General features: G+C 36.6%; 1 protein-coding gene and 1 long non-coding RNA gene across 2 annotated transcripts; both read right to left on the reverse strand.

Moving 5' to 3' along the window:
- Nucleotides 1–4,967: 4,967 nt before the first annotated feature.
- Nucleotides 4,968–8,197, reverse strand: LOC121958036 (uncharacterized). The gene is made up of 3 exons (XR_006106805.2): nucleotides 8,089–8,197; nucleotides 5,643–5,715; nucleotides 4,968–5,554 (listed from the first exon to the last, which is right to left on the reverse strand). It is a non-coding gene; the product is annotated as an uncharacterized LOC121958036 (long non-coding RNA).
- A 392-nt stretch (nucleotides 8,198–8,589) lies between these two features.
- On the reverse strand, nucleotides 8,590–13,236 carry LOC121963437 (uncharacterized). Its single transcript, XM_088090330.1, has 4 exons — nucleotides 13,139–13,236; nucleotides 10,905–10,959; nucleotides 10,189–10,261; nucleotides 8,590–10,094 (listed from the first exon to the last, which is right to left on the reverse strand). The coding sequence occupies exons 3-4, from the start codon at nucleotides 10,226–10,228 to the stop codon at nucleotides 9,172–9,174; spliced, it is 963 nt and encodes a 320-aa protein (XP_087946456.1). The 5' UTR covers nucleotides 10,229–10,261; nucleotides 10,905–10,959; nucleotides 13,139–13,236; the 3' UTR covers nucleotides 8,590–9,171.
- Nucleotides 13,237–14,626: the final 1,390 nt, after the last annotated feature.

Raw genomic sequence — 14,626 nt, forward strand, 5'->3', positions numbered from 1 at the left:
CATATTTGTCATTAGCAGGTGCAGCTATAAAGTGCTGTACATAAATGTAATAAATGAAAGTTGCTTGTCTATATAAATGACACCTGCAGTGCAACATCAATTATTGATCAATGCAAATAAAACAGATTATAAGCAAACATTGGAAAATCTGTGTGTGACTGAAGTCTGCAGCATTTATCATCCTCTAGACCTCGTTTTTGATTCAAGAGAGGCAGAGATATTATCAGCTCTATGAGTAAGGAACCTAGACCTGTATAATGTATTTCTTGACAACTAAAGTCAAGTCAAGTCAGTTTTATTTATTAAGCCCCTGTGATCTTCACATCAGCTAATGAATATTTTTATCCATCTGTCTCTTTCCCTCAACTAATTCTTTCCCTAAAAACATGTTTTTCTGGGAATAGTTCCTGAAGATACGTCCAGTATTTGTTGAGATATTTCACCAAAACATTGGAATAGCAAACTTTTTTCTTTTTTTTCTGAATGCAGTTAGTCTGTAAGTGCTGCTTTGTGTTGGTGTTTCTGTTATTGTGTCCACCCCTCTGTCAAACCCTGAAGACAAAGCCAGGGGGCAGCAGAGGACTGGGGTCACACATCCATCTACTTCCACATTATATAATTCTGCTTATAATCTGAATGAAATAAATTATATTCTACAAAGTGAACTTGAGTATGTGTTCAGCTGGGAAGAAAATAATGTTTTGGTAAATCTAAAATTCAATGTGTAATATTTGGTTTGCGTGTATTTGTTATTTGTTTCTCTCCTAAATCAACCAATCAGACTTTATTGATAAAGCACTTTTAAAACAAACAAAACTGTAACACAAAGTGCTACAGTTAATTAAAGTTATACAGTAAGAGTTCTCATTAAAACCAGGAACTGAGGAAACGCTACCATAAGTGAGGAAACACCAGCAGCAAGATTAAACCTAAATAAATAAATATTAATCATAACTTAAATAAATAATGGTTCATAAAATGGTAACTAAAAGGATGACATAACAAATAAAAGATGCAAATGTTAAAAAAATTAAAAAGTAGCATCTCGTAAAACAAAGTCAATAAATAAATAAATTCAATTAAAAGCCAAACTAAAAGTCGAGGAGAGACTGTTGTCATATGTGAACGGCGGCCACGCCTAAAAGCTTGTACAGATTTCATACATCAGTGACAGGCACAGTCATACCATCACAAACATAACTCAGTGTCATGCAGTTGTTCCTGTTCCCAGCTGGACAAAGAACTATTTTCTGTAGAGTTACGACACAGTGGAAAATCCCATGCACCCTAAAAAACCTAATAGCAAAACAAGTTTTTAAAATTAACTTAAAGAAAAAAATATAAAGTGAAGTATAGTTTGTACTGGTGGGTACTATTTTATGATAATTCATCAGATTTGTTTACTCTGGGATAGGTGAAGGATCATGTTCTGTGGGCACAATCACGTTCGTTTTCAAATAAAAACATTTTTTACCTCCAGTAGTGTTACTTCACTGTGTATTTGATCACTTTGTTTCTGTCGGTGAAGCCACCACTTGATTTTTTGACCTTTGTTAATAAACCAAAAACCCTGCCTGCTGTGGTGGAGCCCAGCAGTGTGAATGTGAAACTTATAGTGGAAAAACTAACATATCTCCTCCTAACTCCTCCTTTTTTTGTAAAATCAATTCAATTCAAGGAGCATTGTGGCTGCATTTCTACCGGAGATCGTGATTTTTTTTTTCTTTTTTCTTTTTTGAAACATCACTGCATTATCTGCCCGCATTGTGCCATCAAAGCAAGCCAAACATGATATTTTTAACCAAATCCAAGTATTTTTTTCACCTGTACATAAATAGAATTGTCCAAAAAAACCCACAATGCACAGAGGTTTGGTGAGGAGGTCTGTCAACAGCAGACTGGCTGCTCTGTTTTATACGTGCACAGAGAACACAGCAGAACCAGGTGGTTCCCATGATGCTGATTGCACCCAATCAAGGTCTGCAGCTGTGGAGAGAGAGCAGAGACAGAGGGACTAAGAGGAGGGGCTCTCACCCAAAAAGTGCAAAATGCCAACAATTTTTCAGGGAACGGGGCTGAAAAATGTATTTATCTTTTTTTTTTCTAATTTCAGGTTATTTTTCTTTTTTAACTAATTTCTTGGTAATATTTGCATTATTTCTTCATTGCTGTGTTTGCTCAGGTTTCAGGGTTAAATGGTGAAATTAAGTGAATCTAATTTTGAAATATTGCAGGAGTTCATGGAGAAGTAACTCAAAAATGGTGTCAGACATCAGTGCAGTTTCCTCAGTCATTTTGAGTCAATAATCCAGGAAAAAAATCCTGCAGGGACACAAACTGTGTTGGTTTACTTGTGTAGTTTCTTCAGAGTTGGCAGAATTCATTTTTATTTAAGTACGTCTAATTAACTTCCCTCACTCCAGTTTAGCTCAGTGTTCATCTGATCATCAGCCAACCGTGAAATGAAAAATCCAACTTCGTGTTCATGTGAGACTGTAACTTGCTTCAGCCTCATATAAGCTGGTGTTGCTCACAGATATGTTGCACAGCAGCACAAACCTGTTTAACGTCTTTGACGCTTCCACAACACCCTCACCAATGGTCAAAGCTCCCATGTTTTCTCAGTGACAGTCAAAGGTACTTCCTCTTCCCTCCAGCTGTTCCACTGCAGCTGTTCACCTGCCAACAAATAAATACTGTGGTTTCATTATGTTGAATTGTACGCTGATGGGCGGAATCACAAAAGGATTGCACTGCTTTTAAGACACAAAGAAATTCAGATAGCATGTAATTCTCAAAGCACCCGCAAAGGGTGAAATTCACCCTCCGTCTGCACTGCCAAGCTACTCGCATATTAGTGCTCTGGTGCTATTTGCACATATTTAAATTAGGCACAAAATTAGAGCCTTACAATGCAAATGAGCATCAGTGCAAATAAAGGTCCATTTCATAAAGATTAGCAATTGAGAAGCTCAAGTTTTAGCAAAAGCTCCATCAGGAAGCCTGTACTTTTGAATGCTTGAGTATGTAAATTATTTCTCATAACATCTATTAATCTATTCATTCCTCACATGTATGCTCGCTCATAGTTTCTTGATGCCATAACCCTCAAATTGCATGAAAAACAAAATATAAAATACGTCTAATGGAAACACGTCAATTTAAAAAAAACAACAACTATTTATCACAAAAAATTTTTGAGGCTTGCATGGGGTGGTATTTCAGGCGATTTAAAGAAGCCATATTTTGTAATACTGAAATGGAAACACTTTTATCACTTTTCAAAGTCACATGATGCTATGGCTATGTGTTTGTCAGTAGGAACTGGCTCCCTCATGATGCAGCAGGAGCTACAAGAGCTGTTATTGCATCACATAACTCTGAGAAAGTTGAGCGGATCATCCGGAAGTTTTGAATCCACAATTCTTCTGTGAAATAGTTGACTATCATCTCCCAGAAATCCCTAATATGAGGCCACTTCCGTGTATAAGGGGCTTGTCTTTCCATTATTGCTTTCATAACACGGCTACATCATCTTGGATTGGAAATACTGACAGCTAGTGCTGTAGCTGCAATAGAAATAAACCTGCTGATGTTTTAAACATCCAACACCATGCTTCTTGGAAAGTAGTTGCAGAACATCACTCAGTGGAAACACAGTCATCTGGCAAATGTGCTTTATCAATACTTTGAAAATATCGCTTAAGTTTTGTGCAAATCAGTAATGGAAACCTGCCTAGTGACATGCTCTCCCTCATTTCTCCTGCACATCCTGTTGGCTCTGTGTATTAGTAGTAGTATCCACACTTCAATACACCCACATTATTATCTGCAACATCTGTGTATTTACTGAGAACATCCCCCTACTCAGGGGCCCCGAACTATTCGCTATGTGCTCTGCACATGATACCTCAGGCTGCACTGTGACCTTTTATCTTCGTAATCTAGAGCTGGGATCAGTCCTGGAGGGGTTTTTATTTGCTCTTAATGAAGATTTTGCATGAAATGAATGAGTTCTAAAAAAAAAATAAAACTTGTATTTGTGTAGGCAGATTAACTGAGCAGGTATGCTCTCTTATAAAGAGCAGATCAACACACTCACACTTGGCAGGTGCCCAGAATGAAAGAGTGTTTTTGCTGCAGGGCTTCTTATTTTGTGTTCGCCTTCCTGTGAAAAAATAGCAGCGCAGTAAAAAAAAAAAAGATGATGCCAGCGTTTTGGGACGATTCCTTTATTATCGGAGGAATCACTCACAAACAGCAGGAAATAAAGCTTCTAAATGTGCCTATAAATCCAATAATCAGAGACATTTGGATGCCACGGTGACAGATGTTTTGACTAATGATGTCATAAATAAGCAGAGAGCATTGCAGTGATCATTTCTTGGTGGAAAATCAATCAAACCAGACCCAATTTGAACATTATCGTGGTCATAAGTGGTTATCAGCAGCATATAGGATATAGGTAAGAAGGCTTAAAACGACCAGCATGTTTAGATTGCCGTCATTAGTTATTTATCGGCCGTGTTTCTTTCAGTACAGCAACATGTATATGAGCCTACTTTATCAGCAGGTGGTGGAGGGGATGGTGGATGGCGTGACATTTTTACGAGACGACTGCAAAGCTGCAGACCGCTGTTCAAGAACAACAAACGACATTAGGCACATTTACATAAAGCCTTATTATCTGATAAGAATACCTTTAAAGCCCACAGATTAAACATGATCCATGAGTTTGCCTTTTTATTTTTTTTTTCTGAAAGGTGCACATGAAATTCACTGTCAGTCTCTAAACCTCCTGTATATCCTCTTCAAACGCCACTGTTGCTTTGCTTGCTCGCTGGTGATTGTTGGGTCTCTTTGAATTAAACAGTGGTCTTTTCCTGTCCTCTAAACTTATTCTCTAAACTGCAATATATAAAGAAAATTAACTTTTGAAACAAAAAGATGCGATTAAAGACAAAATGTTGATCTTACATTTATTTTAGTTTCAGTTAATATCAGTAAGATTCAGGCCTCTGAATCAAATCATTACAGTCTCCTCCCTTCACAGGTGGTCGGACAAATTACAGCCACCTCCAGGAGGATCCAGTGTGATTGTGACCAACAGCACAAATATACACATCACACAGTACAATAAATACCAGCTTATTCACAGCAAATCGTCATATTCTTCATTTTGCATCACTTCTTTCACAGGATAAGAACTGATCCTAACATCTTCAACAATATGAGCGAAGTGCGTGAGTCATTACAGCCACAGTGACCGACATGAGACTGATTTTGTTGATAATGGAGGAAGAGGCGGTGGTTGCAGCCACGGTTGCTGTGGCGCCTGCAGTTGTTGCTTCGGCCGTGGTTGCTGCAGCCGCGGTTGTTGCTTCGGCCGTGGTTGCTGCAGCCGCGGTTGTTGCTTCGGCCGTGGTTGCTGCAGCCGCGGTTGTTGCTGCAACTGTGGTGGCTTCGGCCGTGGTTGCTGCAGCCGCGGTTGTTGCTGCAACTGTGGTGTCTGCGGCCGTGGTTGCTGCCGCAGTGGTCTGTGCGTTGCCAGCGGCTGTTTTGAGTAGAAAATGTTGGATCAGTTTTAGTCATTTAGTCCCAGATTTAAAACTTTAAAACTTGGGAGTGTAAGTTTCTCTCACCAACAAAAAGAAGGAGTACGACACAAATCTGAGCAATCATGGTGATGCAGCTGTAGTTTCTTTTCTCTGCTCTCTGAAAAATAAAATTAAATGTACATTTCATCATTTAAAAAAACTAGTTACTGTAAAACTTCAAATAAAAACCCAGCCCCAATTAAACCCCCAACCCATTTTACTGTGGCAACACATTCTGATAAATAAAGGCCTGTCTCAGTTAGAGGCTCACTCTGGTTAGCACGCAGGTCATTTTTATTGAAGTTCTTTGAATGTATAAAAACAGGTTGTTGGCGACCTGCTGGAGAAAATGATGTCTAGCTGCTTCGATCACATTATGTTTGTATATTCAAACTTTTGTCAGTATGGACATGCTACACACAGTTAGCTTAGTAAGATTCTCTACAATTCAATAATTCAGTTAACTTTACTAAAACCATGAGCGCCAAAGAAGACAGTATTAGCATAGTACACACAAAAGATGCAAAAAAAAAGAGGTGAGTAGATGTAGATGGCTCTTTTTCAAAAAGCTAAGGAAAAATGTCTGTGAATTATATTTATAATAATATACATAAAATTAATTTTCAGAATTTTTCTGATTTTTTCCAGTCATCTCTCGCTTCTATTTTTTGTTTCATTGTCTCCTTAGAATTTTTTTTAATTTGATTTGGCAAACTTTCAGGTAATTTTCTTTCACCTTACAGATTTTAATTTTTTTTTAATTTTTTGCTAACTTCTGGGTCATCTCTTCTTTTGTTGCTCATAACTTTCCTCCCATGTTTTTGAATAAAATAGAGCCCCGATCGCAAAAGGCTGAATAAACTGTGTGAAAGGAATTAAACCATACAGACACCTGTCCTAGAAATAAGCTTGTTGTGTTCAGTGATTCATGCAAATAACAGACCGGGCTACTAATTTACGGTACTTCCATTTCAAGCAAAAGTCTCAAACTGCTTGCTGTTATTTTCAGTGCATCAGTCTTTTGTTAATCTGACAAAAGAAAATAACTACTCAAAGCAGCTGCCTCCCTTATTAAAACAAACACAATAAATGCTCCGCCTCCGGCTGCTGGTGGGGAGAGATTTCCAGCTGCAACATCAAAAAGACTGACGTCGTTTCTTTGAGTCTTTGTGTGTCATGATGGAAAAATGTCGTCACGGTGGCACCTTTTGTGACAAGAACAACCACAGAAGCTGTTTTCAGGACTTTTGCCAGGTTTTTCGTATGTCTGCTTTTTAACGTTACAACTCTGAAGGTGTGGTTGAGATGAAAAAGAAGCCCGTGTTCAGAGATGGGTGTGGTTAGAGACAGTCTATGGAGCCCCTGCTCGCTTTACGCCCCTGGCTCACATTCATTTTTAGTGGCGGTTGTTGTATCGCTGCCATGTGAGCTTAATACAAGACCACCTAGAGTTCATTATTCATATTCCTTTTTGGCTGAATACCTAGTTAAATTATGACTAAACATTCAAAGTAAACAAGTCGGTAAATTAAACACTTAAATGACAAAGTGTGGTCCTGACTTATGTTTTACAGTATTAAACATGTTGTTTTTATTTTATTTATTTAAATAAAAGTAAAGATTCTCTACCTGCGTGTCTACACTTTACAAATTACCTTTTTTTTTTCTTCTTTCCCCATTCCTTCATTTTATTTTTCAATTTAAGTTTGTTATGTAAAAGTTATATTTTAAAGTAATAATAGTATTAGGATCAACTTTATGTCTTTAGTATAGTGCAGCTTAAAATACTTCACATCAAATTGTATGAATTTGTTTTTTAAAACATTAAGCTAATAAAATAATAAAAGTTTAGCACCAAATAATGTGATAAAAGAAGGTAAAATATTAAAATATTGTGGAGAATGTTGAAAGAAATGAATAGTTTTAACTTTAAAAAGTTAGTGTTCAGGCTGCCTTAAAATTTTAAGAAGACTAGATTATAGAAAATAAGTTGTAAGTTTGTATTGATGCAACTTGTTTTCTCGTATTCAGCCAATATAAAAATTCAAGGCACCTTAGACACTAACTTTTTAAAGTTAACACAAATAGTTGATTTTACAGTATATATATATATATATATATATATATATATATATATATATATATAGTAATAATTCCATTTCCATAAGTACACTGTAAAATATGTGTGTGTGTGTGTGTGTGTGTGTGTGTGTGTGTGTGTGTGTGTAAAGCCTATTTTATCGCCAGTTGAAAATTAACTTAATTGGACACACTTTAAACATATAAAATAAACAAACAAATTGAGAAATCCTGCTGTAAATATTTTCAAAATAGAAAAACAAACTTACATTTTACTAAAATATTCACATAACTAATCACAATTCTAACATTTCAAAATTCTTACCACTGTCTGCAAAAAAAAAACAACTAAAAAACAAGAGAACAGTTGGTTTATATTGAAGTAATATAATAATGATGTAGAAGTACTTACAGGTTTCTGTTCTCAGCTTGAATGTTTTCCACTGCAGAGTGAAGTTCTGATGTTCTCTGAGGTCAGTACTTCTTTTATACAGAACGTGTACAAGATGACATCAGTCTGAGGACAAAGCCAATGAAACATATGCAGGTATGAGTAATTGTACCTCTCGTCATGGTTTGAGGTGTGAGCGGCAACCTTTTTATTACTCGGATACAATCAACGTAACTACTAAATTTATCATTACTGCTCTACATGTCATACATGAACGGTGGCATTTTTCTGACATGACATTTTACATTTTAGCTGAGTGACTGTGACTTAATGTTTCTGGGCTTTAATCATTTTGCATTGTTCCCACTGTGCATTGTCTGGGCCATTGTGATATTTCTGATCTGTTTCCTTCATGTAATCTGCACTTCATGTTCCAGTCAGAGGTAAAGTGGAAAGTATGTGGAAGTAGAAACTGTGTGCCAGTTTCATCTTCCCTTTACCAAAGAAAAAAAGAAGGTCCGATAACTTCTTTAACATCTGTGCTCTTACAATACTGGAATTTAAAATTTTGATATATTCAAAAATACAGATATTCAATACAATTTCTATACCATAAAGAAAAATGTACACTATAAGCATTAATTTAAAAAAAAAATTTAAAAAAAAAACATATATATATATCCAACAAGGCTATGACCACTTTTTGTTTCTAGGTTAGAGGCAGAAAACAGCAGAATGAATGTAAACATTAAGATAACTTGTGCTCTAAATAAAAATACAGAAAGTAAAATAACTAAAACAAAAAAATTGATAAAAGACAAAAGGTTAATCTTGACTTTATTTTAGTTTCAGTTATTATCAGACAGCTTGACTCACCAGCATCTGAATCAGAATATTACTCCTCCCTTCACAGACATTTGGACAAATTACAAACACCTCAAGGAGGATTCAGTGTGATTCTGACCAACAGTACAAAAACACACCATCACACATCAAACAGTACAATAAATTACAATATCAGCTTATTCACAGCAAATTGTCATAAAAATCCTTCATTTTTCTTCACCTCATTGACAGGATAAGAACTGATCTTATGTAACACCTTTAACAATGTGAGTGAAGTGCATGAGTCATAACAGCCACAGCAACCGACATGAGACTGATTTTGTTGATAAGGGAGGAGGAGGCGGCAGTGGTTGCAGCTATGGTATTTGTTGCGTCAGCAGTTGTTCCTGCAGCTGTGGTTGTTGCAACAGCTGTTGGAGCAGCAGTGGTTGGTGCAGCGGTGATTGGTGCAACTGTGGTTGGTGCAGCTGTGGTTGGTGCAATCGTGGTGGTTGCAGCGGTGGTTGGTGCTGCAGTGGTTGGTGCAGCTGTGGTTGGTGCAACTGTGGTGGGTGCAGCGGTGGTTGGTGCAGCTGTGGTTGGTGCAGCCGTGGTTGGTGCAGCTGTGGTTGGTGCAGCTGTGGTTGGTGCAGCTGTGGTTGGTGCAGCTGTGGTTGGTGCAGCTGTGGTTGGTGCAACCGTGGTGGGTGCAGCGGTAGTTGGTGCAGCTGTGGTTGGTGCAACCGTGGTGGGTGCAGCTGTGGTTGGTGCAGCTGTGGTTGGTGCAGCTGTGGTTGGTGCAGCTGTGGTTGGTGCAACTGTGGTTGGTGCAGCTGTGGTTGGTGCAGCTGTGGTTGGTGCAGCCGTGGTTGGTGCAGCGGTGGTTGGTGCAACTGTGGTTGGTGCAGCTGTGGTTGGTGCAGCTGTGGTTGGTGCAACAGTGGTGGGTGCAGCTGTGGTTGGTGCAGCAGTGGTCGGTGCAGCGGTGGTTGGTGCAGCTGTGGTTGGTGCAACAGTGGTGGGTGCAGCGGTGGTTGGTGCAGCTGTGGTTGGTGCAGCAGTGGTCGGTGCAGCGGTGGTTGGTGCAACAGTGGTGGGTGCAGCGGTGGTTGGTGCAACGGTGGTGGGTGCAGCCGTGGTTGGTGCAGCCGTAGTTGGTGCAGCCGTAGTTGGTGCAGTTGTGGTCTGTGCCTTTCCAGATGCTGTTTTGAGTAGACAATGTTGGATCAGTTTCACATTTAGTCCCAAATTTAAAACTCACTTAACAACTCAATTGGGAATGTAAGTTTCTCTTACCGACAAACAGAAGCACGACGACACAAATCTTAGCAATCATGGTGATGCAGCTGTAGTTTCTTTTTTCTGTTCTCTGAAAAATTGCATTTTAATTTTTAAAGTTATATTTCAGAATAAAAGTAGGATTAGGATTAATTTATTTTTAGTATAGTGCAGCTCAAAATACTTCACATCAAATTGTATGAATTTATTTTTTAAAACATTACACAAATGAAATGATTAAAATAAAGGAACAAAACAGTGAATTATGATAAAATAATTATTGGTGCAGGTAAAATATTCAAATATAATGTACAATGTTAAAAGGAACTAATGTCCATACTCAAATAGTTTAGGGTACAGGCTGCCTTGAAAATCTGATTAGAGAAAGTAAGTTGAGGTAATTTTGTCATGATTCAACTCTTTTTCTCTGATTCAGTCAATATAAAAATTTAAGTCAGCATAAAAAACTAACTTTTGAGATCTAAGGAAAGTAGTTTCTTGCTGTAGTGTAATTATATTTTCATAAGTATAAGATATAAAGCCTGCAAATCAATTGGATACACCATAAAAAGTTGATAAATGCTGCTATGAATATTTTCAAAATAGAATTACAAAAATACTGTTTAACAATTTGTCATCAGTTTTAAATTCTTACAAATATATATATATATATTTGTATATTTGTTTTTATTGGACTTTTTAATAACGGCATAGAAGGCGGCCTGCTTACTTACTTTCTGCTGGAACGTCGTCCACCGCAGCGAGTGAAGTTCTGATGTTCAGTTCTTCCTATATGAGGAATGTACACGAGATGACATCAGATTGAAGACAAAGCCAGTGAAACATATGCAGGTATGAGTCGTCATGGTTAAAAATGTGGGCGACAACCTTTTCATTTCACTGATAAAATCAGTGTGGATCATACCAGCTACATCTCATACATGCAGGGTGGCATTTTTCTGCCATGACATTATACATTTGAACTGAGTGACTGTGACTATAGGTTGATGGCTTTAATTAATGCTCATTGTTACCTTTTTTTATTTCTGATCTACTTCCCTCCTGAAATCTGCAGGTAATCACTTCATGTTCCAGTCAGAGGTAAAATGTAAAAATGTGGAAGTAAAAGGTTTCGACTACCCTTTATCAAAAATATTTTTTCAACCATCAGTATAATAACTGTGACACATTTAAAATGATCAGAGCATCAGTTACTCAAATTTGTATCCTCACAATACTGAAATGTCTGATTTCAATACCTGGAAATATAGATATTTGATACCACGTTCAATACCACGAGGAAAAATTAAAACTGAAGGCATGATGTTTTTTATTTATTTATTACTTTTTTTTTTAATTAAGAGATACTGTAAATACAACAAGGCTATAACAAGACAAAAATGACTATTTTTCTTAGAAAGTTAAAATAAGATAAGATAATCATTTATTAGTCTCACAGTGGGGAAACTCACAATATTACAGAGGCTATGAGGTACGAAGAAGTATAAGCAGCGAAGGAAACAATACAATAGTAAAACAAAAATTACAAATATAAAAATATTAAGATATTAAAATGTTAGATACTAAAAAACAAGTTGCCGAGTATGATTAAAATAACAAGGTGGAAGAACTGTAACATAAATAAAATAAAATAAAATTAGAATGTACCAACAAAAACAGTCTATATATATATATATATATATATATATATATATAGACCCCTTTATCAAAAGTAATTTTTTAACCATGAGTATAATGACTTTAACCCATTTATTTTAAAAGTACACTCACACTCTGTGATAAACCTCTTAACCAATAAGAAAAGATGGTTTAAATAGTCAAAAGCCATTTAACATAATTTACATGAATGGGATACAAGAAACATAATCCCAAATTGTCTTTTTCTCAAATTTCTTGAATGTTTTCTTGTTTTCCATGAATACATTTTTACAGTTTTACAGATACTAGTTACCCTGGACAAAATGTAACTATGTTAACTATTAACTATTTTAATTATTCATCAAATAACTTCACAAATAACTCAGAAATATTGGGTAATTACAAAGTAAAATTATAGCCATATAAAGCGTTTGAATGGGTACTTAATGTGGAATGAACTGATCTTTCAGTAGAATTACTGGGAATCACTGTTAAGTATTGAGTATTTACTCAGTAAAATAATACCAGATTTAAGATGTTGGGTCGGTTATTATATGGGAATTAAGCCAGGAACGGTTGCAGCGAAGTTCATTGCAGTTTTTTTCATGATTAAATTTGTGTCTACGAAACATAATGTTAAAGGTATGGTGCGTGCTTTTAACTAGTTAAACATAGTGTGTGTGTGTGTGTGTGTGTGTGTGTGTGTGCATGTGCGTATATGTGTGAGTGGGTGCTTACAAGGCAAATAACCCCATGTTTGACTCTTCTTCAGTCATTGTCAATAAAATCTTTGCTTCATCACTCAGGTCCAACTGTCCCCAACCAGTGTCATGGGTTAAAATAGATATTTTTAAAGCCTTAAAATTACATACACCTCTAAAAACTTAATATAATATAGTTAAGAGACTCTCATACATGGCAGTTCCCCAGTTTTTAAAAGACAGAAAATGTGTGCTGTTGATCACAACCCTAAAAACGCTTAGGGTGTCTTTTTTTCACAGTATATGAGAATTCAAATCAATGGCATGCATGGTGTTTGAAATAAAACCACCAAAGTCATGTCTCCCATGGAGGACAAATATAAATAGCTGTGCCTCAGGAGCATAAATTACAACACAACTTTCAAATAAAACAGAATGTTTTTAACTCCATTGTTTCTGTGCGGCAGCTCAAACAGCACACTTATTTTATGAGTTTTTTAAAGCTTATTAAAATTGCTACCAAATTTGATTTTAAAACTGATGAAATGAATTAAAAATCAGACAGAAAATGACAATGATATTATATAATTGAAACAATATTTACTTACAATGATGCACTTGTTTACTCTGCAGACAAACTTGTTTTAATTCTTGGAGATTTTAATGGATGTAATTTTTCTGAATGCCTGCCTGCCCTCCAACCATATGTGGACTGTCATGAGGAGTATCCCTGATGCTTATAAAGCGGCGTGCAGACCTGCCCTCGGGGGTATCTGATCACAGTGTAATTCAGCTCTTGCCCAAATACAATGCTTTTTTGAAAAGAGTGAAACCAGCCACCAAGTAAATACAGGTGTGGGCTGATATTTGTAATGAGCCTGCAGAGGCAGTTTCCAGGACACTGATGGAGACATCTTCTCTTAATCCCTAAAAGGATGCTGACAAACTCACAGACACTACATCACATCGTATATCAAATTCTATTAAAATACTATCTATCTGAAAATCCCCCAAAATTTCAAAATAATAAGTCCTGGGTATCAAAAGAGTTTCAAAACTAGTCCTTATAGGTAATGTCAAAATTTTGTTAGCCCTCTAACACCTGCATCAAAATTAGTTTTCTGATCTGCTGCATTCAGATGCCTTTCACAAGCATTTTCATCCCCAAAATCTAAAGAAAAATTGATTCTGTCGGCTTGGCAAGAATGGTTCTGCAAACTGCAAGATATTAGTAGATTTTTAAAGGTATTTATGGAAAAACTATATTTTTTTGCTGAATATTATGATTACATGTTTAAAGTTATGTTATAGAATTAATAGACTCTTTGGCGTACTTTTGACAGGTCATTTCTTTGGTTGGTTTCGTTTTGTCAGTAGGAACTGGCTCCATCATGATGCAGCAGGAGCTAAAAGAGCTGTTATTACATCACATAACTCTGAGAAAGTTGAGCGGATCATCTGGAAATTTTGAATCCACATTTCCTTTGAGAAATTGTGCACTATTAGCTCCCAGAAATCCCTCACTGTGGCTGCTCCCACATATAAGGGGCTCGCCTTTCCATTATCGCTCACATAACACGCCTGCGTGGCCTTGGATTAGAAATAATGATGGTTAATGCAGTGGCTGCAATAGAAATAAAGCTGCTAATGTTTTTCACATTCAACACCGTGCTCCTTAGAATATAATCATCGGAGGAGAAGTCGCACAAAATCACTCACAGTCATCTTCTATTTTATCGTCATTTCAAAAATCAAGTTTGTGTGTAAATCTGTAATGGAAACCCACCTATTGTCACTCATGACTTTTAAAACACTAAGCACAGGTAACACTATAACACATATCACTATTGTTTTTAAAGTAACTCTGTTCTTGCAAATAAAGGTCACATCATATAAAAGTTATTGTATTTTAACTGTTTCCTTTATTTCCCCAGAACTCAGTTCCCTAAACGTATTTGAGCTTCACATAATGTTTTTGTCAATATTGGAACAGTCAGTCAGGTTCGTGTTGAGGGACGCTGATGACTTGTTGGTATATATGATTTTAGTATTCGGTCGGGTGATTTGTTATAATAATATACCTGGAGGAACGTTGA

This window comes from Plectropomus leopardus, chromosome 17 (genome assembly GCF_026936395.1).
Source record: "Plectropomus leopardus strain MGB_pleo_1.0 chromosome 17, ASM2693639v1, whole genome shotgun sequence".
NCBI classification, from domain to species: domain Eukaryota; kingdom Metazoa; phylum Chordata; class Actinopteri; order Perciformes; family Serranidae; genus Plectropomus; species Plectropomus leopardus.

Bases quoted from the DNA above. Each gene is read 5' to 3' on its own strand.
- LOC121963437 (XM_088090330.1), bottom strand. From the start codon at position 10,228: ATGATTGCTAAGATTTGTGTCGTCGTGCTTCTGTTTGTCG. The intron at 10,095-10,188 runs GTAAGAGAAACT...TACTCAAAACAG, and splicing joins CGTCGTGCTTCTGTTTGTCG to CATCTGGAAAGGCACAGACC.